The 20,089-nt window shown below is 57.0% G+C and overlaps 1 protein-coding gene across 1 annotated transcript; it reads right to left on the bottom strand.

Moving 5' to 3' along the window:
• Positions 1-659: 659 nt before the first annotated feature.
• On the bottom strand, positions 660-13,449 carry TMEM132E (transmembrane protein 132E). Its single transcript, XM_073797959.1, has 8 exons — positions 12,425-13,449; positions 10,793-10,939; positions 10,339-10,531; positions 9,537-9,680; positions 6,864-7,069; positions 4,760-5,045; positions 3,620-3,811; positions 660-2,745 (listed from the first exon to the last, which is right to left on the bottom strand). The coding sequence occupies exons 1-8, from the start codon at positions 13,447-13,449 to the stop codon at positions 1,690-1,692; spliced, it is 3,249 nt and encodes a 1,082-aa protein (XP_073654060.1). The 3' UTR covers positions 660-1,689.
• Between the last annotated feature and the right edge of the window lie 6,640 nt (positions 13,450-20,089).

The raw sequence follows: 20,089 nt of genomic DNA, 5'->3' as shown, positions 1-20,089 counted from the left end.
AGGCTGGCCAGGCAGCCTTGGCCGAGCTCTTCCTCCCCCACCCCAGGTCTCCTGTGGTCCCTGGGGCTGCTACCTGTGCTGGGGAGAGGTCTCCCAGGGCCATGGGAGGCCATGAGGGGCGAGGGGCCAGCCCATGGCCCACCGAGCAGGGAGGAGCCCCCCAACAGCCATTGCTCTTTCCTGCCTGGCTTTCTGACTTGGAGACCCCCAGACTGTCTCCATCAATCCCTGGAGAAGAGAGGCCTCCCTGGGAGGTGGTGATGGTGACGAGGAGGGATGCCCTCTGAGAGGTGCACTGAGGCAGAGGAGGAAACTGGAGTGAGCTCAGGTGTGCATACAACCCTCTCGCCTCTCTCCTTCTTTTTCTGTACCCTCCTACCCTTCTCCTAGAGGAGACATCTCTTTAGAAGGGCACATTTCTGGGTCAGCAAGTCCTCTATCCCCAGAGGTGAGCATCCCCCCAGCACCACAGGGTTTAAAGGGACCTGGATGTTGGAGGAGGAGCAGGACCGCAGGTAGCTCAGCCGTGTTTCCGTCTCATGTCATTTAGCGTGACCTCCATATGTGTGTGTGTGTGTGTGTGTGTGTGTGTGTGTGTGTATGCACGCGCCTGCACGCAAGGAAGAGACACAGAGCCAGCCACCATGTACTGCCTGTTCTCCGGGAGCTGCTGCTGCCCCCATTCCCAGTCTGGTTGCCTCCATTTACTTAAGAAAAATCTGACACAGTGGTGGGTAGAACCCGAGAGAGGGGTGGCTGTGGGATGGGGTAGGGGAGCCGTGGGCTCCCTTTTGCCTTGCTTGTCCCAGGGTCCTTCCCAGCACTGCCTGGCGCCCTCTCCCCTTCCCACCGGATTCCGCCTAGCAGCGGGGCGGGTGGCTGCCCCTGCAGAGAGGAAGGAGTGCTCAGCAGAGCAGGAGGGACGGCTAAGGCGTAGTGCTGACCTTGCTGAGGGGTGGGCGCGGGGCACCCAGGGCTCCCGGGCACCTGGACCACAGTGCTCTGGGGTGGACCGAGGACTCCTCCCCCTTGAGGGCCTGCCCACAGCCCTTGGGGGCACAGGATGGAGTCCTGAGATCTCAGAGAGGCGCCTGGCTTGGCCCCAGACCCCTCTGGAGAGTCAGCTCCCAGGTCCTGGGAAGGGAGTGGGGGGCACCCAGAAGCCAGCAGATGCTACAAATATCCCCTGCCCCCCAAATGTTCTGTCCACAGCAAGATCCTTGGCAGGGCAGACAGCCGCCGCCTCCCCACCCTGCAGGCCAGAAATCCCTGAATAGCGGTTTGAGAAAAGTCTTTGTGCAGCTTGTGACACAAGACCCCCCCAGAGCCCCCCACACAGGGGGAAGCAGGGGACGTGGGGGGATGGGGCGGGGCATTGTGTGGACCCTTGGCGCAAGCTCGGCCTCCTTGCCCCTGTCTTGGGGCAGGGGTCTAAGACAGGAGGAGGGTTGGAAAGGGTAGAACAAAGGCTGGGATTGCTCTCCTCTTAGCAAGCTCCAGGGGGAAGGCCCCTCCACCTCTGGGGGCGGAGGATGGTAGGGTGCGAGGCAAGGAGGTGGCCGTCCGGGAGGAGCAAAGCTGCCGGGGCCGGAGCATAAGATCCACTTCAGCCGGCCCGTGTCAATTGTGAGCTGGGTCCCGGCTCTGTCCCACACGGAGCCCAGGCCATGGTGGGCAGGGGACGCACCTCTATGCCATCTCTTTGACTCTGCGCCTGTAATTGTGCAGGTCAGGGGGCGGAGTGGGCCGCGCGGTGCCCGCCGCCTCTGGGCAGCCCCATCCCAGGGCCTCTTCGTCCTCCTCGTCCTCCTCGCCGGCGGGCACTGAGTCGTAGGCCAGCCCCTCCGAGGGCAGCGCCGTGAAGGTGGTGAACTTGACCCGCTTGCGCTTGGAGGTGGGAGAGCTGGCGGGGTCTTCGGCCTGGTCCCGGGCCGAGCCGCCCGAGGAGCCGTCGCCCCGCCCGTGCACCTGGCTCTGGACGCTGCTCTGTGAGCTGCCGCTGCTGTGGTGGTCGCCGTGGCAGCAGGCGGGCACGGCCTCTAGCGGGTTGCTGGCGGGTGGCGACAGCTCCCCCTGCCCCCGCAGCGGCTGCCCGTTGCCCAGGAACACCCAGTGGTGAGAGTGGTCCATGCTGGTCTGGCCCTCGGGCGGGATGCGCTTGTGCCGGTAGCGCAGCACGAAGACGATGCAGTTGATGAGGAAGACCAGGATGGCGAGGCAGAAGACGCCCAGCAGCGCGTACATGCCGATCTCCAGGTCCGTCAGCCCCCTCGGCATCTGCAGGAAGCCGGTGGGCAGTGGCAGGAAATCTTCTGTGGGTGGCACCACCGGGCTGGCCGTGCCCGGGCCCACGGCCTCGGGTGGGGATCCGGCAGTGCCCGGTGGGCCAGCTCCCTGGGCCTCGTCCTCGCCCCCGCCGGGCCCTGGCTGGCTGGGGCCGGGGTAGTCGTAGGTGGGGTCCCCCTCTTCCCGCCCAAAGTGCACCCGCAGGCCTACAGGGGTCGTGGCCAGCACACTCTTGCGCTTGGTTTTCTGGCAGCTCTCGGCGATGGTGAGCTCCACGCGGAGCAGCTCCCCGGCCCCCTCGGCCTCAGCCACCACCAGTGGGAAGGCCCGGTCCTGGGTCACTGTGGCCACGCGCTTGTCCAGACTGCTCACCAGCAGCCCATAGTCCTGGGGGCTGTAGAGGGAGAGTGGGGCCGTGGTACCGTCGCTGTAGGAGAGCCAGAGGCTCAGGAGGGCTTCCTGGAGGAGGAAGAGGAGAGGACAGGAATCAGAGATCTACTCCTGCTGACTTCCCAGTGCTGGAACAGTGCCTGGCAGGTGGTGGGTGCTCGGGAATGGTTATTTGAGGGGGAATTCTCCCACTCAACTCTGTACAGGGAGTTATGGCTCCATACTGCCCCGAGAACGTCCTTGCCCACTTCGCCCTTCTCCCCTGGGTGAGTTGATGGTAAATTCTGCCTTGGGTCTAACTCAGATCCCTTCTGCTGCAGGAGTCACACCGTATCTCCATGCCTGATCACCCCCAGCAGACACGTGGAGACTGAGAACGCACATATACTCAACCCCAGCCTTGTCCTCTGTTTGTTAAACCTTCTGAGAGTTGACCTCCTTGCAGATGAAGAAGCAGGGCTCAGAGACAAGCAACTGGCCTGAGGTCACGAAGCAAGTTGGGGCAGAGGACTCCTGTGTCCTGACCTCTGGCTCGGTGTTCAGTGCCCACCTTCTCCCCCCCTGTGACCCCCACCTGTAACTTTTCCACCTTTGTCCCATAGCCAGTGCCCTGGCGTATCAGTGGGGGGCTATAGCTGGGGGTCCAGAGATGGGTGAGGGTAATTCTGGGGGGTAGAGGCAGAGGTGACGGGCCCTCTGAGAAATGCAGGAGTGGGAACCTTCAACAGGAGCATCTCACCATGGCAGGTGCAGGAAGTGAGACCTTGGCCAGACTCCCAGGCAGATGGTGGGGCACGGGCCCAGTAGGGCAGGTGCACAGGGCACAAAGGGTAGATAGATCTTCCATTATCAAATCCCTTATCTGGGGGGCTCGTGGCCAGAAACTGCAAGTCCTCCTTCCACACCCCAAGCCCCCAGGCTGGCCAGCTGGGCATCCAGTTACCTGCTTGAGGAAGCTGAGGGTCTGCTGGGCGGCTGTGGTGGCCAGGATGGTGTGGCTGCTACCGGGGCTGGGCCGCAGGGAGAGGGCGAGGCTGGCCACCACCTGGGCCTGCAGCTGTGTGATGCTGACCTTGTCCTCTGTCACTGTCAGCAGTGTCTCCCCAAGCACGGACTCCGTCAGGGGGGAAACCACCTGAGGCAGGGTGGGGCGGGGATGGGTGAGAGCCAGGAGAGAAGGACACCCCACCCCTCTCCAAATTCCCAACCAGGGAGGAATCTGAGTGCTGCTGGAAGAGAAGCCCAGGGGGTGGGGCAGATTGGGAGGCAGGACTCCTGGGCTCTGCCTTAGGTCTGCAACCGGGAACCAGGGTCCAGAGGCCAAGCAAGGGTCAAGGGCTCACAGGAGCCAGGCAGGAACACAGATGAGTGAGGTGAGTTGATTTTAAAGAAAACAACAGCCCTCCCGTAGAGTGATAAGTCACAGTTGATGGTCAGCCTCAGTGTCAGGGAGACAAAAGGGAGTGGTGGGCACTGGGGCAAATGGGAGAACTCATGCTCATGTAAAAAAGGCAGCAGTACTGACTCCAGCTGATGATTGCCAGGCGGGAATGCAGACCCTGTGCTGCCAGATTCATATTTTCTAAAACCAGAAATTTACATTTTTTAAAAAATGAGAAACTCCCAATTTTTAAACGGTTGGGTCAATCGTTTTACAAACAAAATATGTCTGCAGGCAGATTTCAGCCCATGGGTCACTATGTATAGTCTCTGAGATGGATGATATCTACCCAGGCACCCAGTTATCAAGGAGGAAGGTCAAAGTTGAGTCCCTAGATCTCCAAAATTCCCTCTTCTGGCCTCTACGCTGGCTGGGCCCTCCCACCTCCTCCGCTCCGCAGCCACATCTCTCAGCGACCACACTGAGCCATGAAAGGTTCACAGAGGCTGATGAGGCTCAGAGAGAGAAGCTTCTCCAAGGTTCTTGACCTTCGATGGTAGAATTTCAAGCAGAAGGGCAGGTGGGGAAGTGTGTTTGCAGGGCCCGTCTGGGGTTGCTCCCCAAGGCCGAGGCGCTGGAAATCCTGTCTTAGGAACGTCTGTGTGAAGGCTCCCGGCACCCGGCACGCCCCACTGTGCTTACCTTGAAGGGGGTGGTGCCTGGCTCCAGCCCAGCCAGCGTGCTGCTGTCTACCATGCGTGCCACTCGGGGGTCACCCACCCGCATGAAGTCGCTGACCAGGTCGGTGACCTCCACCAGCCAGTCTGGGCCCAGCATGGTGACCACCTGGTCGGTGCCCTCCGCCGACGTCGTGTGGAACTGGGTGAAAACCTGCAGGGTGGCGTGCTGGTACTGCAGAGTGCAGCCACGGCTCGCGCTCTGCCGTCGTCCCTCGTCCTCGTCCTCGTCCTCGCTCTCCCGGGCTGATCTGGGTGGGGGAGGCCTGGAGTCAGGGCTCCCCACCCCGGCTCTGACCTGCATGAGTCCCTCCCTCCCTCTTGCCCCACCAGCCCCTCCCTGGCTCCCGTGGGTGGAAGGCTTTCCCTGGTCCACCCCTTCTGTCTCTGACAAGCTTGGAGCCCGAAGTCCCAGGCTTTCCTCTCCTAGAAAGGTACCTTCTTGACTCCCCACCCCACCCCGTGTCCCCTGCCTGGCTGCGCCTACACCTGTGAATAGCTGGCATCAAATCTTAGCAAATACTGGCTCTTTCTCAGCACTAAGCACTTGCTGGGCCCTGGGCTCAGCTCTAACTTGGATCAAAGGTGATCCCTGCTCAAGTGCCAGGAGGCTTAGCTGCGTCGTCGTGTCCTACAGCTGTGTGGCAGACAGAACTTGATATTCAGCTGATGAGATTGCCAAGCAGAGTGTGGGAGGTGTGTCCTGGCTTCCTCTGGCTGCTCAGAGTAAAATGCAAGAGGAGACAGATAAATGGAGGGAGGAACTGGCAGGCAGAATGGAACCAGGACTTGACAATTTGGGGAATTCTCAGCCTGTCCAGATTGCCAAAAATACGAAAATCAGGAGATTCACCCAGGAAAGCAGGCTGTGGAGAGAGAGAAGGGTGTGGCCAGTGCTTGGCTAGTGCTTCAGAAGGATTAAACCACCAGAATATTCATTCACATAGAGGGCTCTTTTACCTGTGTTAACTAATTTAATCCTCACAGCAATCCGCTAAGTGTAAACGTGCCTATTTTAGAGATGAGGAAACTGAGGCACAGTAGCCTAAGGTTACCCAGCTAGCAAATAGCAGTCAGGATTTCACCCCAAGCCATCTAGCTTCAGAGTTCACTATGTCCTTCACTACTCAAAGGAGCATCAACCTCACTGGGAGCTGGCCTGAAATGCAGACTCACAGGCCCCATCCCAGTTTCACGGAATCAGAATCTGCATTTCAACAGCATCCTTGGGCAAGTCGCGCGCCAGTTCAAGAGGCCCTGGTCTATGTTGCCTTGCTTTTCCAAATCTCCGCAGAACTGAACTGATCCCAACTCTCACTAGGCTGCCTGCTTCTCTCTCCAGCTCCACCCTTCCCGCTCTTAGCTGCCTGTCACTCTGCCTTTCTTCTCTTCCCTGCTGGCTTCTCTCTCCAGCAGCGATGAGTGGGTGAGTGGAGTGTGCTGAGTACACCTGGACCTGCCCCACAGATGGGCACCCAGGTGTGTGAGCCTGTATCCCAGTGAGGGAGCCCAGTGGGGGTCACCGTGTGCCTGACTGATGTACTCACAAGTGTGCCCCTGGTGTGCCCAGGCTGGGGCACTCGTGTACAGGTGTGTGAGCACCTGTGTTGGTGTTTCTGCTCCATTTTATCTGCTGCTTGACTGCTCTTACCCTGTCTCCCTAGCCAATTCCTTTCCACTCATCCTTTAAGACTTAGCTCCCGAGTCACCTCTTCCAGGAAGCCTGCTTTGACTTCTTCTGGAGGAAGAGGTGGTTCTTTCCTTTGTGCCACTTGCTTCCCTGTACTCAGGGCTTCCTTCATCCACCACGCTCCATGATATATATAAGACCGCTTCCTGATGGACCCAGAGCTCAACTGGGTCAGGCTCTGGCCACACTTACCTGCTCCCCTCCCTGCCCCCATCCGTGCCTGGCACACAGTAGCTGCTCAATAAGTTTGTTGATTGCAAAACCGACCTGCAGACTGTGTACACCTAGGGCCTTACACACACATGCAGATCAGACGTTGTGCCAGGGCTGTGTCACCCGTGAGTATCCCCAGCATCTGCTGTGTTTGGAAGGGCCATACCTCCGGTCAGGAAGGATAGGTACCCTCCAGCCCTTCACTTGGCTGAGGCGGGCATCCGAGAGCTCAATGTGCAGGGGCAGCTTGGGCACCCAGACTGTCATTTCCAGGGGGGCATTGAGGACGTCGTAGCGGAAGGTGACCCTGGCGTTCATGGAACCGCGAGACTCCTTTCCGCTAACAAACACGTAGTCACAGCTGCTGGATACCTGGGGAGGGGGAGAGAGGTTGGTTGGCCTGTCTTGCCCTACAGGTCATCCTGTGGGGCAGTGCAGAGGACTTCATTCTGACAAGGAAGGCCAGAAGGCCATTGGACAGAGAAAGTGCCAGTCACAGGAGGCTGAAGGGGAGAGGCTGGGTGGGAGAAGGCCCCTAATTTAATTCCTCTGGGAGGTGTCAGCTTCCACTCCATTGCTCCAGAGATCACCTCTTAGTGGCTACCTTGGGAGGATTTTGCTCCCTGGCAAGAAGCCAGTGTGCCAATATTTTTGTAAGGGGCTGTTTTTGATGTGGCAGGCCACACCTTGGGGGAGTCTTCAGGCTGAGGGTCCCCAGCGCTGGCTCCCCTCCCCAGCATGACCGCCTGGGCTCTGGAGCAGGTGTCTGATGGGTAGAGTCCTCCACGGTACACAGGAGTAGCCTGTCCTGAGCAGGACACTGGGGTGCGACTGGGCGGGGAGGAGGTTGAGGTGGAGGGGGTGGGGAGAAGGGGCAGGCCCACAGCTCCTCCAAGGTGACTCTGGCCCAGTGGTCCCAGGCAGCTGGGCAGCTGGTTAATTTCCAGGAGGGGGCTGCTCCAGCCAGGGGTGGAACTGAGGGAAAGGGAGAGGAAATTTCAGGACCAGAGAACCCCAAGCACAGACAGGTGGACAACTGTCACCCACAGGTGCAGCTTTTGCAAATGCATGCCCACCTGGACACCACCTTGCATTCTTCACGGTTCCCCAGATGAGCATATGCTCACTGAACACATCTTGGTGGGTAGCTGTGCCCACTCACAGAGGTGTCCCTGCTAGTACTTCAGGGCAGATGCAACGGGTGTCTGTGTAAGTGCCCATGCACACACCTGGCGCACCTGGAGTGAATCTTGTGTGCAATGCATTTAGGTGCTCCTACTGGGACACGCCCCAGGGTGCACATCCTTGAGTTTGGAGGAGGGTCTATCAGGCAGCCTATGGGCTGATGACAACCTGAATGCTCTCGTGGGGGTGGGGAGGGGCTGGGACTGTGGTTCATCCGTGCAGATGAGCCCCTGACGGTCCCAAACTCCTTCGAGCTCTCTTAATCATCTCAGGGGGTGGGTGGAGAGGAGTGGGACAGTGGTTCTGCTAGAAATGCTCATTTCCCACTTCGGAAGGCAGGGAATTCCAGCTGAAGGCTGGCAAATCCCATTTAGAATGTTGGCAAACTCCCGAAAGAACCTGAGTGTATTTCAGTGAGAACAGAAACAAATTCCATTTCGAATCTTTGCTAATTCCCTTTGGTATCTATGCCACGGTGACTGTTCTGGTCTGCTCTGGGGCGGAGGTGTGGGAGTCTGGGTGGTAGAGGAAGGTGCTGCGTGAGGGCTCTTGGGAGCAGGCCCATTTCTCCCCGTCCCAGCCTGCCAGCAGTGACAAGCCCCATGGGCCTGACAAGGCTTCCAGCCCTCAGGAGGCCGTGGGTGTGTGGTACCAAGCCGTCTGCTCTGGCTTACTCGGGGGACATTCTTCCTGGATGGGGGGGGATGGACGAGGTGAGCCTCGGGGCTCCAGAGACCAGGAGGGATCCAGGGCAGAGCAGAGCAGAGCAAAGAGAAAGAGAGAGAGAGAGAGAGAAAGCACACACTCCCAGGGAGGGAGGACACCCACATCCCCACTCCCCCTGCTGAAGGATTTACGGGAACAGAAAACAGATTCTGTTGCCCAATCATTTGATTTTGGCACCAGCTGGAGGCTGGCACGGCAAACAGCTCACCAATCCCACAGGGACCAGGGCTGGATGCCCTCCTGCATCACTGCCTGCCCCACTGCCTCCTCCCCACATCTCACCTCTGACCACTGTCCAAAGCCAGAGGAAATCTGGAGGCCCTCCTGGGGAGGTAGCAAACTGGGCCAGTCAAGTCAGATCAATGTCCTGTTTGCTGGGCTGTGGAGGACCCACTGCCCAGAGGGGGCATCTGGGGAGGAGCTCAGGGCAAGGCCTTTGGGAGGTGGAGGGCTGGGGTGGGTGTTCCTGGAGTGGGTCCTTTTACACAACCTTCACTCCTGGCCTAACTCATGAGCTTCTGGAGGCTTCCTCCTTGGGCTGGATCTCCTCCACCTGGTCACCAGCACCCAGGTTCAGGGCATGTCTCTGAGATCCCCCCCAGGACCCCCTCCCCTATTGCTTTACCTGGTGTCTGCCACACAACAAGGGCTCAATAATGACTTGGGGATTGAATTCAAGTTGTCAGTGCTGCTTTCTCCCTTCAGCCTGCCAAAAGGTCTCTTCCACATTCCTGTAGGAAGCCCTCCAGGACCTCCCCTTGCTCAGGCTGGACATGGGATGCTCTTCCCCTCACCCCCTGCCACTTCCCCTCCTCTTGCCTACCAAGGGGACCTGCCTGGGATGTGAATTCCCCTCTGGTTTGGGGTTCCACTCCCCCGGAAGGCCCGAGGCCTTCTTCCCAGGCTCCCCCACCTCCAGGAAGCTCACCTTGATGATGTCCTCATTGTCAGATTCGCATTCCACCAGGGCAGAGACATCTAGGACAAGGCCGGTCACCTCGATGGCAATGACCTTGACAGGGATGGCCACCGTCCGGCCAGTCAGGATGGCTGTGTTGATGATCTCTGTGTCCTGCAGGGAAGAGAGGAGGGCGGGGCTCTGCTGAGCTGCTTGAGGTCCCCTGCTCTCCCAGGACCACCAGCCAAGCCCCGGCAGCTCCCAGCTGTCCCCACTCCTCAGATGCGTATCCTTCCCTTGGGGACGTGGGTAGACAGATGCATCTACCTGGTCTCATGTGCCTTCTCAGACGCTCTGCTCACTTGGACTCCCGTGGTAGCCTTCAGGGTCTACCTCACTCTGCTGCCAGAAAACGATGCTTCCCCAATCCTCCACCATCTCCTCTCAACATCTTCCATCTTTCTCCGGACTCAGAGTAACGTCCAGCACATTTGCCTGGCTATTCCACGTGCCCCTGGGCACCAGACAATCGTTCCACGGCACTCTTCCTAAACCCATAGCTCCTTTGAACAAACTATTCCCCATTCCCATCACCACACCTTTGCCCAGGAGATCCCCTGCCTAAAGCACCTTCCTCATCTTCTCTGACTACTGTATGATCCCCTCCTCCACGGGACCTTCAAGGTTCCACTGCATGGTCACCTCATCCAGGAAGCCCTCCCACCAAGTGCCCCCTCCACGGGGACTTCTCCCACCTCCGTGCCCCTCAGCAGCCGCTGGCCCACTCCAGTGCCAGGCGCAGAGCTCGCCTGCCTCCTGTGAGTGCACTCACCATGGCCAGGGGTAGGATGGCCTGCACGTCCCGCTGGATGCCCGTCAGCTCGGTGACAGCCCGCTCCAGGTCAGGCAGGGCACCGTGGCCACGGTAGTCGATATGCCACATTATCCTCCGCTTGACTGACTGGCTGGTGAAGTTCTCCATCTCAAAGTCCAGCTGCAGGATCTCCAGGGGCCCCTGGTCCTCCCTGCGCGGTGGGGGAAGGAAGGAGAGCCCAGGAGGAAGGGCTGGGAGCAGCTCAGGAGCTCCGAAACCCTCGTTGAGGACCCCAGCCCTCCTCAGTGGCCTTTCCCCGGGGTCCTCTGAACCTTCCCCAGCCTGGCCTCCAGGGTCCCCAGAAAGTATGCCCCGGCCCTTGCGCCAGCCTGGCCTCCTCCGTCAAGAATTCCCCCACCCCTCCCCGGTGCTGTCCTGCAAAGAGGTGGGCAGAGGAGCCACCTTGGCTCACCAGAGGGGCAGTGGTGTGCCCTGGGCCCAGGACACATCCACGGTGGCTGTTGAATGCTTTGCCCCAGTCAGCAGCTCGGAGGTCACGTGCCACTGGCCACTCCGTGACTTGGTTCCTAGAAGGGTCACGCCCTTCTTGGCCTTCACCCTGGGACAAAGCAAGAAGAAGAAGAGGGAGAGGGTCAGCTTGGGGGTCCAAGGGCTGCCCACCTGCCTACCATCCTTAGGCTGGGGCTGGGAGAAGGGCGAGCAGGTGAGTAAGTTACCCTGAGTTCTAGACTCAAAGCCTGAAACTAATTTGGGGGATCTGGTATCATGTAGCTTCAACCTCTGGCCCTAGTGGAAGCTGTAGTCCCTTCTATTATATCTCTGCCAGGTCTTTACCTAACCTCTACTTGCATATCTTAGTGACAGGGGACTCACTACTTCTGCACACATCCCATTACATCTTTAGAAAGTCCCTAAAAGGAGAAACTTCTTCCCTGGATGTAGCTGAAATAGAACAGCCGTGGGTTCTGTTGGGGGAAGGGAGGACAGCTCTCTTCCACCTGAACAGACATCTGGGGAGGTGAGCAGGGGTCCTCTGAGTCTTCTTTTCTCCAGGCCTAAATTCTTCAGTTCCTCCGATTGTTGCTCTTTTGCCATAGCTTCAAGTCGCCCATATCCTAGTCACCTTCCTCTGGACATTCTGAATACATAAGGTGTAGTATCTTATACTAAATACAACATTTCAGCTCTAATTAACACTAACTAAAGCAGAATGATTATCATCTCCCTAATTCTACATACTTTACTCCTATTAATGCAGCCCAGGATCTCTGATGACTGATTTAACTCATATTCACATTCAGGTATTAATCACTGAATTCGGTATGACTCTCTCCAGGAATACTTGAACTTTAAGGTAGTACATTCAGGACAGAAGGCAATACTTAAAGAAGCCGGAGGTTAATGGTGCTGTTTCAGGTCCCATGTATAGTGCTTGGGTTTGTGGGGAGTATTTTGGTGGGGCCTTTCTTATATCCTCAGAATCACCCAACATGGCTCAAACCATGGATTCCTACTGTGAGACATGATTATATTTTGTGGGGATGTGCTATGACTGAAGGCATTTCTGAATTTCTGAACTGTATCCTTCACAAAGAAAGAGCTAGGACTCCTGAAAATATTTCTCCCCACTCCAGGATTAGACAAATGTCCTGACACACGGACACTCTCCTGTTCATCTTTTGGCTCCCAGGCAAGGGGCTGCTCTCTGATCTCAATTTCTCCTCTTAGGCCTCAGCCTACTCATCTGTAAAATAGAAGAGTTGCACCCGCTAATGTCTAAGGGCCCTTCCAGCCCCGATTCTATCATTCTGGATATCATGCTTGTGGAAATGGATGTTTCCTCTTCACCATGACACCACTTCTGTGAGGTAGGGAGGACAGGGCAGACATTTTTGTGGCCATCAAGCGGATGAGAACACCGAGGCTCAGGTAAGTGAGCTGTCTTCCTGAAGCTGCTCAGGTGATAACTGGAAGAACTGGGATTAGGATGCTGGATGGGCAGGTCTGGGCGAGCCCTCTACAAGGGGTCAGGTGTGCATCTGACCTTGGAAGGGAAGCCAGACCCCCGCCCATACCCCCGTACCTGAGAGTGAAGTGCTCCAGGCTGGGACTGGAGGGAGAGGAGGAGTTGGGGGCCAGGTAGAGGAGGATGCTGAGCAGTTCCCCAGGCTTGAGGGGCCGGTCAGGCAGGCGGATCATCAGGTTGCTGTCCAGCCTGTGCTCCTGCAGGGTCCTTCTCGGGGGCGGGCGGAACAGGCTGATGCTCCCGATGCGCAGCAGGGGGTGCTGGGTCGGGCTCTCGGCCCGGGCCCCGCCCCCGGGCCCGGCACCCCGCCGTGTTCCTCCACAGCCTCCCGACGCATCCGGGGCGTGGAGAGTGTAGTAGAGCTCGGCTTGCTGACTCTCCCCTGTCGCCTCGGGCTCCAGCCCATCTGGAGACTTGCGGCGGGCAGTGGGTGGTGCAGCCGGGGCCGGCGGCCCGAACCAAGCCAGGGGCAGCTCGGCGCGCACGAGACAAGTGGCCAGACCCCCGCTGAGGCGGCAGGAGCTCTTGACCTCCCGGGCATCCCGGAAGGCGTGCAGGCGTACGCAGGGCAGCCGCTCGGTGACGCCGAAGTCATCCCAGTCCCGGCCGGCCACGTAGAACAGCACCTGGGCCACGGGCTGCGAGGCAGGCACGCGGGGGTGGACGATGAAGGCTCGCACCTTCCAGCTGACCGTCAGGCGCTCGGGGATGTCCAGGGTGCTGGACGGCTGCAGGAGCTCCCGGGCCACCACCTGGCTGGTGCTGAACGGTCCCAGGGAGACATTGAGGACGGGCAGCTCCTTGGTCTGGAACACCACGAAGGGCTCGGAGCGCTGCAGGGAGCCGTTGGTGACCGTGGGAGGCGTGCGCCGCACCTCCCGCAGGAAGAAGGCCAGCCGCGTGTGTGACAGGCGGTAGCTGACCGGCAGCACCGGGCTGGCCTGCGGCCCCGGAGGACTGGGGCTGGCTGGGTGGGAGCGGCCAGAGGCTGGGGACAGACAGAAGAAAGACCCCACAGTGGTCAGGAGAGGCTGTGCTGGGACTCCAGGGCACCCCAGCCTCCCACCCTTACAGAGGGCCATCCACTCCCAGCCAAGCCGAGCTCAGCCCAGCTCTCCATCCTCAAGGCTCCAAGCCAGGCTCCACCTTTGCTGGTGTGTTAATTGCCCTCTTGTTGATGATTCATTTCTTTATCTGCGATGCAGGGGTAAAGCTAATGCCGGTACAAAGCATTGTGAAGGTTTAAAGAGGTTTTATCCTCTGGCATCTTCGTTTGTAAAATGAGTATAAAAATTGTTTCTGCCTCAAAGAGCTATTGTAGGGACTTAGCGAAGTCATGTGCGTAGAGGGCTAAGAGCAAGTGTGATGCCGAGGTGGTAAGTTTTCACTCTTACCATTATTAATGGTACAGTACAGTACGTATTTAACGATTTAACATTGTTTATTAAGATTAAACTATTATTCATGCATTATTATGACAGGCAGTGGCTTATTTGATCCTCATCAAGTCTTTGAACCAGGTATTATTATGATCTCCATTGATTCACCCAGTTTTCTATCAGTAACTTCTCTTTTTGGAGAGCCTATTCTTACCTCTTACAAATGAAGGTGCCGGATGCTTAAATAACTTACCCAAGTCACATGAGTGAAAGGGGCCAGCAGCTGGAGTTGAACCTGGGGCCACCTGGCTTTCAAACCCAAGCCTCTACTCCTTTACTGCTCCAGCTGCCTCAGATGGTGCAGGGTCCCCAGGGATCCCACATCACCCCCTACCCCCTATATGTACCACCCCACAAATACACACTGGGAAGTTGATCCTCGTCCACCAAACCCAAACGTGGGCCTTGGGATCTCGGGCTTGACTTCTCCCTTCTCTCGGCCACTCACCCCATCCTCGCAGGATCCCGCCAAGCTGTAGCAATTCTACCTCTTGGCTCTCTGGTCTGTCCCCGGCTGCCCCTGACCTCCATCCCCAGGCCCCTGCTCCAGCTTTGGCTTCATTCCTGTTGCTATGACAACATAACGTTGTCTAAGTGGGTCTCACCTCTCCCCAGCTCTTCCCTTCCCTGGCATACCCTTCCCCCCTATAGCAGCCAGAGGGATTTGTTTCTCCCAGACACAGATGGGACCTTGTTGGCTCCTTATTCCCAGCTCAACACCTGTTGGACACTGTTAAGGAACAGGAAGGACCAAGATGGGGAGGTCTGAGGTTTGAGAACCAGTTCTGGATCTGCTGCTTAGAAAGCAGTTGGGTTGGCTGCTGTGCCCTGGCCCAGGTCATTACCCCTGATCCCACATGTGTGCCTGCAGCCAGGCTCCCTTTAGGGGGCAGGGACATGCTCTCAGAGACTCCAGTGGACCCCTGAGCCATGTTTCTCACCTTTGATGTTGTGTTGTCATTTGTTTTCGAGAATCAAGAAATTGCTCTATAATTTATGTAACACAATGCAAAAGTGTATTATTAAAGACTGTCCCTTCTGCTTACAGAACTCACCTTGCGCCTGAGTGTGGCATTCAGGGCCCTCTACAATGAGCTCCAGGCTCCCCTTTCCCCAGTATTCCTCTTCCCAGGCTCCTGCTGCCAGCATAACTGGACAACTTCTGGCTTTAGCGCTGGCCGATGCTGCCTTACCGTCCCTCCTATGCTCATGCTGTGCCCTCTGCATTGGATTCTCTCCTATCCTATCTGCACACATCCAAATCCGAATCTTCCTCTAAGGCCCTGCTCAAATGCCACCTCCTCCACGAAGCCCTTCAAGATATGACCTCTACTCCTGGGAATTTCCTCAGAGCTTTGCCCTTCTCTGAGGGAACCTCTCATCCTGCCTTGCGTGAGAGTTATCTACGAGGCCTTGCACTGAACAAGTCTTTAACAAATCACTGTTGATCTACACTGAGTGATTCGCAGAGACTCCGTCCCAAGGAGACTCCTAATCAGTGCTATGGTGGTTACTTGCCACTTATGCATATTATCATGTTACCACCATCAATGAAACCTTGATGGTTCCACAAATGTTCACACCCAATTCCTCATAAATGCGATGAACTAAAAATTCCCTGCCTTTGAGGCTCTGGTGTCTATGTCTGATGTTTTTTAATTTGTGGTTTAATTTTCTCATTTAACAAATGAGGCAATTGGCTTGGGTCACAACAAAGGCCCTGGGTCAAGTGTCCTAAGAGGAGTGGCACCTAGTCTGTGTGACTCCTTAGGGCCCTGCTTGAGCAGTCCTTAGGACCAGCTGGTCCCTGGTCCTCTAGGCAGCCCATGCTTTAACCATCAGACTGCTCCCTCTGTTCCCAGGAGAACTCTGTTCTCAGGCCACCCTTCTCCACTAGACGTCCTGCAGCCCTGCAAGGTAAGCCAGCTGCCGATGATGGGGTAGAGATGCGCAGCCTGGTCCCAGATGAGAATAGGAAGGCGTTTGGAAAGACGGGAGCCTTCCCTGCTGCTGCATAGAATCCCTGCCCCATGGTTACCACTGGAGTTTCTGAGAAGGTGTCCCTGATGCCTGGGGCGAAGCTGGCCCAGGCACACATGTGGGATCTGGGGTAATGACCTGGGCCAGGCACAGCAGCCAACCAACTGCTTTCTAAGCAGCAGGAAGTAGGCAAACGGAGGCTTCAGGACTCAAGTTTAAGGCTTCTCCCTGCCACGCTCACGAGGCAACTTGCTTCCCATTTTGAGCCTCGGTTTCCATCTCTAAAATTGAGGAGGTGACATCAGCCCCCTCACAGGGATGTTGAGAGTAGCTGAAAGACCAAGGGGACGAGGGGGCACTGCTACAGGTGGTGGGATGTCCAGGACCTTCAGGTACTGAGCTGAGATGGGGAGAGGCCACCGTGCTTGTCCTGCTGGGGTTGGAGAAGGGCACCGGTTGTCCCTGAGCTGTAAGTGCTCAGGCCGGGTGGACAGGGTAGGGATGTGGATGTCAGAACCACTGGCCCTGTCTCGTTTACCATCCCCAGGAGACCCCAGAGGCTACTAAGACTAAGGCACTTAGTCCCCTTTGGCCCTCTCACCGTCCCAACCTCAGGCAGGGCCAGCCACCTGGACCCCTTGGAGGCACAGTGGGGCGGGGCCACCAGATAGGCAGCAGACTCAGAGGGGCGTGGAGAAAGGGATTGGAGAAATGTGCTTGCGTGCACCCCTCCGCCCTCAGATTTTTGTTGAATGAATGCAATTCTCTGAATGAGCTGCCCAGCACTGACTGGGATGCCATGGGCTAATGAAAGCGCCCTCCATGGGGCATCCCAGAGGAGACTGGATGGCCAGTCAGGGCAGGGTTGCTGGGCTGGGGGTTCTTGATCTCTCTCAGCAACCTTGCAGATAAGGAGACTGAGTTTCTGAAACAGGGAGCAACTTATATTAAGAAGGCAACTAGCATTTAGAAAAGGGAGCCAGAAAAGATGGTATTAGAGTACTACCATTTTGTACTGATGTCATCATGACACACAGCACCGCCCCCCATCACCACCCATGAATCATTCTATCCTCTGGGGCCCTGAGACCCCTCTGTGGGCTGAGTAGGGGCGGGGGTGTTCCTGAGACCCCAGCACTAATCTCAGCTCTATGGCTCAATTACTCTGGAGCCTAAAGGAAGTTGCTTGATGTCTCTGGGCCCCAGTTTTCCCAGGGAGGTAGGGGAGGCCCTGGAAGCTGTCTGGTGTGGTGGGGCTGCCAGGAGGAAGGGGAGACTGGGGGAGTTGCCAGCAGATCAAGTTTTTGGAGACACGATGTGTGAATGTGTGTGCACACATGCGTGTGCTGAGCTGCACGCTGGCCGGCATCTCACAAGGAGCTCTAAGCTCCGGGCATCACGGAGCGTGGAATGGGCTTGGGAAGGAAAAGCTTCTAGAAGTTTCCCTGAAGGAAGACGGATGGGGTAAGGGAGGGTCAACCCGGAGCCGAGCTCAGCCAGTTCCAGAGGTGAAGGAGGAGTGCTCCAGGGGTGCCGCTTGGGTGGACTTGCTGGCCTGGACCTGCCCCACCTTGGAAACACCCAACACAACTCCCTCCAGTCTGAGAGGGGAGCACGCACGCACACACACTCACACACCCATGCTCATACACAGCCTGGCACACACCTGCTCGTCAGGCCCCCCACCAGGAAGCCCGTGACAGGTAGTTCTGAACCCCGGCCGCCCCCGGGCCTCTCACCTGCCCCACTTGGCTCCCCGGACCCCAGGCTCCACCTGCTGACTTCTGTTTCAGCCCAGCTCGCCCTGTGGACCAGACTTAGTACTGCCTTCCTGTCAGCAGCCTCCCCTCTCCTGGGAGCAGCAGTCGGATTCTCCCTCCGTCTAGGTGGCCTTGGGCCTAAGGAATCATATGGGTCTGGCTTCCCTGCTTCTGTCTCCCTAGGGAAGGGGCTCTCCCTGTCTCATCATGTCTCATGGTTAGCATTACATGCCCCCCTTCCAAATTCATACGTCAAAGTCCTAACCCCCAGCACCTCCTAATGTGACTGTGTTTCGAGATGGGGGTCTTTAAAGAGGTAATTAAGTTAAAATGAGGTCATACGGGTGGGTCCTAATCCAATATGACTGGTGTCCTTAAATGAGGAGATTGGGACACAGACACACACAAGAGGGAAGACCATGTGAAGACACAGGGAGAAGGCGGCCGTCTACAAGCCAAGGAGAGAAGCCTCAGAAGGAACCCACCCTGCTGTCACCTTGATCTCAGACTCCCAGCCTCCAGAACTGTGAGAAAAGACATTTCTGTTGTTTTTGTAAAAGTCTCTGGGACTTTGTTATGGCAGCCCGAGCAGGTTAATAATAGATGGGGATGAGCTATTTCTGTCCCTCACGGCCTCAGTTTCCCCAGTAAGATGTGGAGATACTGTATAGGGGTGGAGGAGGAAGACAGGCTGGGATCAGGCAGCTTTTGCAGACAGGGATAATGATGGAGGCTGAGGCGTTCCCAGCGCCTCCCCTGACTGTGCCTGGCATGTGACCCTTCCTAGCTGAGCTGAGCCAGCTCCTTCCTCCCTCAGCCCTGGAGGGCACATCCAGCTCTTAACAGCTTGGTAACTAAGGATGAGGTGTCTGTGGATGTAAGAGGTCTGAACTCCCATCTCCCCCCACCTCCAACCATCCCCTCTCCCACCAGCTCCCCTGGGCCCTGAACCTGCCCACCTCAGGGACCCTTGGGAGCACCATCCTGGGGCCACTTCAAGACTATGCTCAGCTGAGAGCCAGAAGCCATCCTTCCCTTCTTGTTCCAGAACGAGACTAAGGCATGAAGAGAGGCTTCACTGGACCTAAAGAAAGGCACTGGACCCACCAGCACCCAAGAGAACATTTGCCCAGGAGGTGGGGTGTGGGGGTCCCCTCATCCTTCCATGCCCAGCTTAGGCATCACCTCCTCCCTGAAGCCTTCCCAGATACCTCCACTGCCACCACTGCTTTGTTCTGTCCAGCTCTGGCTCTGGCTGATCAGGAGCTTGGCCCTGGTATAAGTGTGAGATGCAAGTAATCAATGATCTGTCTCAGCCACTTCTGTGAATTTTTCCTGGGGGGCAGGATGCTGGTCCATGGACCCCTTCGTCTCTCAAGCCATCTCCAGTCCAACACCAGAAGGCAGGTACTTGTTTATGCTTTTGTTTTTCCAGCTGGATTGGGATCTGGGCAGACACTGGGTCTAGACCAGCTTTGCATAGTGCCTGGCGTGGCACACGGTCGGTGCTTAACAGATGTCAGTTCTACCCTCTTATAAGGCTGGGGGCACCTGCTCAGGGCCATTGGCTGGATAGAGGCCCTCCCTTTTCATCTCAGGCTGGCCCTAGGTGTCTGGGAATGCAGCAGGGGCCTTTGCCCAGCCCCAGATAAGCTTCACACCTTCTCCCCAGGCACAGAGGCCAGTCCCTCTCCCCAACCTATAGAATAGATAAATGAATCTGCGTGGAGGCTAGGGCCAGGCAGTCTGGGGGAGGGGGCACCTCTGGCCATCTCCCTGCTTCTAATCAAGATCAGATGCCTCCTGCTTCTATCTCTAATTGTCCCCAAATTAAAACTAATCGCTTGTAAATCGGAAAAAAAAAAAAGATTGTCATCAGCTTTGGTGAGTTTGAGGCTGAGGGGCACAGCAGGGCCAGAGGACACGAGGCTGTGCTGGGAGAGGGATTGGCCTGCTTACCTCTGTGTGTGTGTGTGTGTGTGTGTGTGTGTGTGTGTAAGAGCCACACCTCAGGTCTGGTGCTTGGGGATCCTTCTACTCTTACTCCTGAACTTGCCTGAATCTAAGAATCAGCCAGAGAAAACAAAACAGCAATAGCAAACAGATTCTCGGGCTGGATCCAGGCAGACACAGTCACAATGTCCAGGGGAGAGACCTGGTAATCTGTGTTTATTAAGGATGCCAGGCGTTGATATTATCATAGGAGTTTGGACCACACAGCGCTAAGCAGGAAGGGCTGGGAGATGCTGAAGCGGTCATGACCTGCATGGCATAACGTGGTGATGCTGATGGTGCAAGATGAAGCACCCAGAGCCCAGAACAGTGCTGGGCACGCACTGGTGCCAATTCTACAAAGGGATGAATGAACGGGTGAGAGGAGGTGAGAGCCAGGGTGGATGCAGGTGGTGAGAATCCTAGTGAAATCGAGCAGGACCCTGGAGGGCCCTCCGGGGTACAAAAGCCTTTCCCTCTCCCCCATTTCTTGTCTGTAGGAAAAAGGCTTCGGTCTCCTAGGCCTTCCCAGAGTTCCACAAGAGCAGGCA

This window comes from Tursiops truncatus, chromosome 20 (genome assembly GCF_011762595.2).
Source record: "Tursiops truncatus isolate mTurTru1 chromosome 20, mTurTru1.mat.Y, whole genome shotgun sequence".
Lineage (NCBI taxonomy): Eukaryota > Metazoa > Chordata > Mammalia > Artiodactyla > Delphinidae > Tursiops > Tursiops truncatus.
Note: the sequence above shows the minus strand (reverse complement) of the source record. Positions and strands in the feature narration are given on the sequence as shown.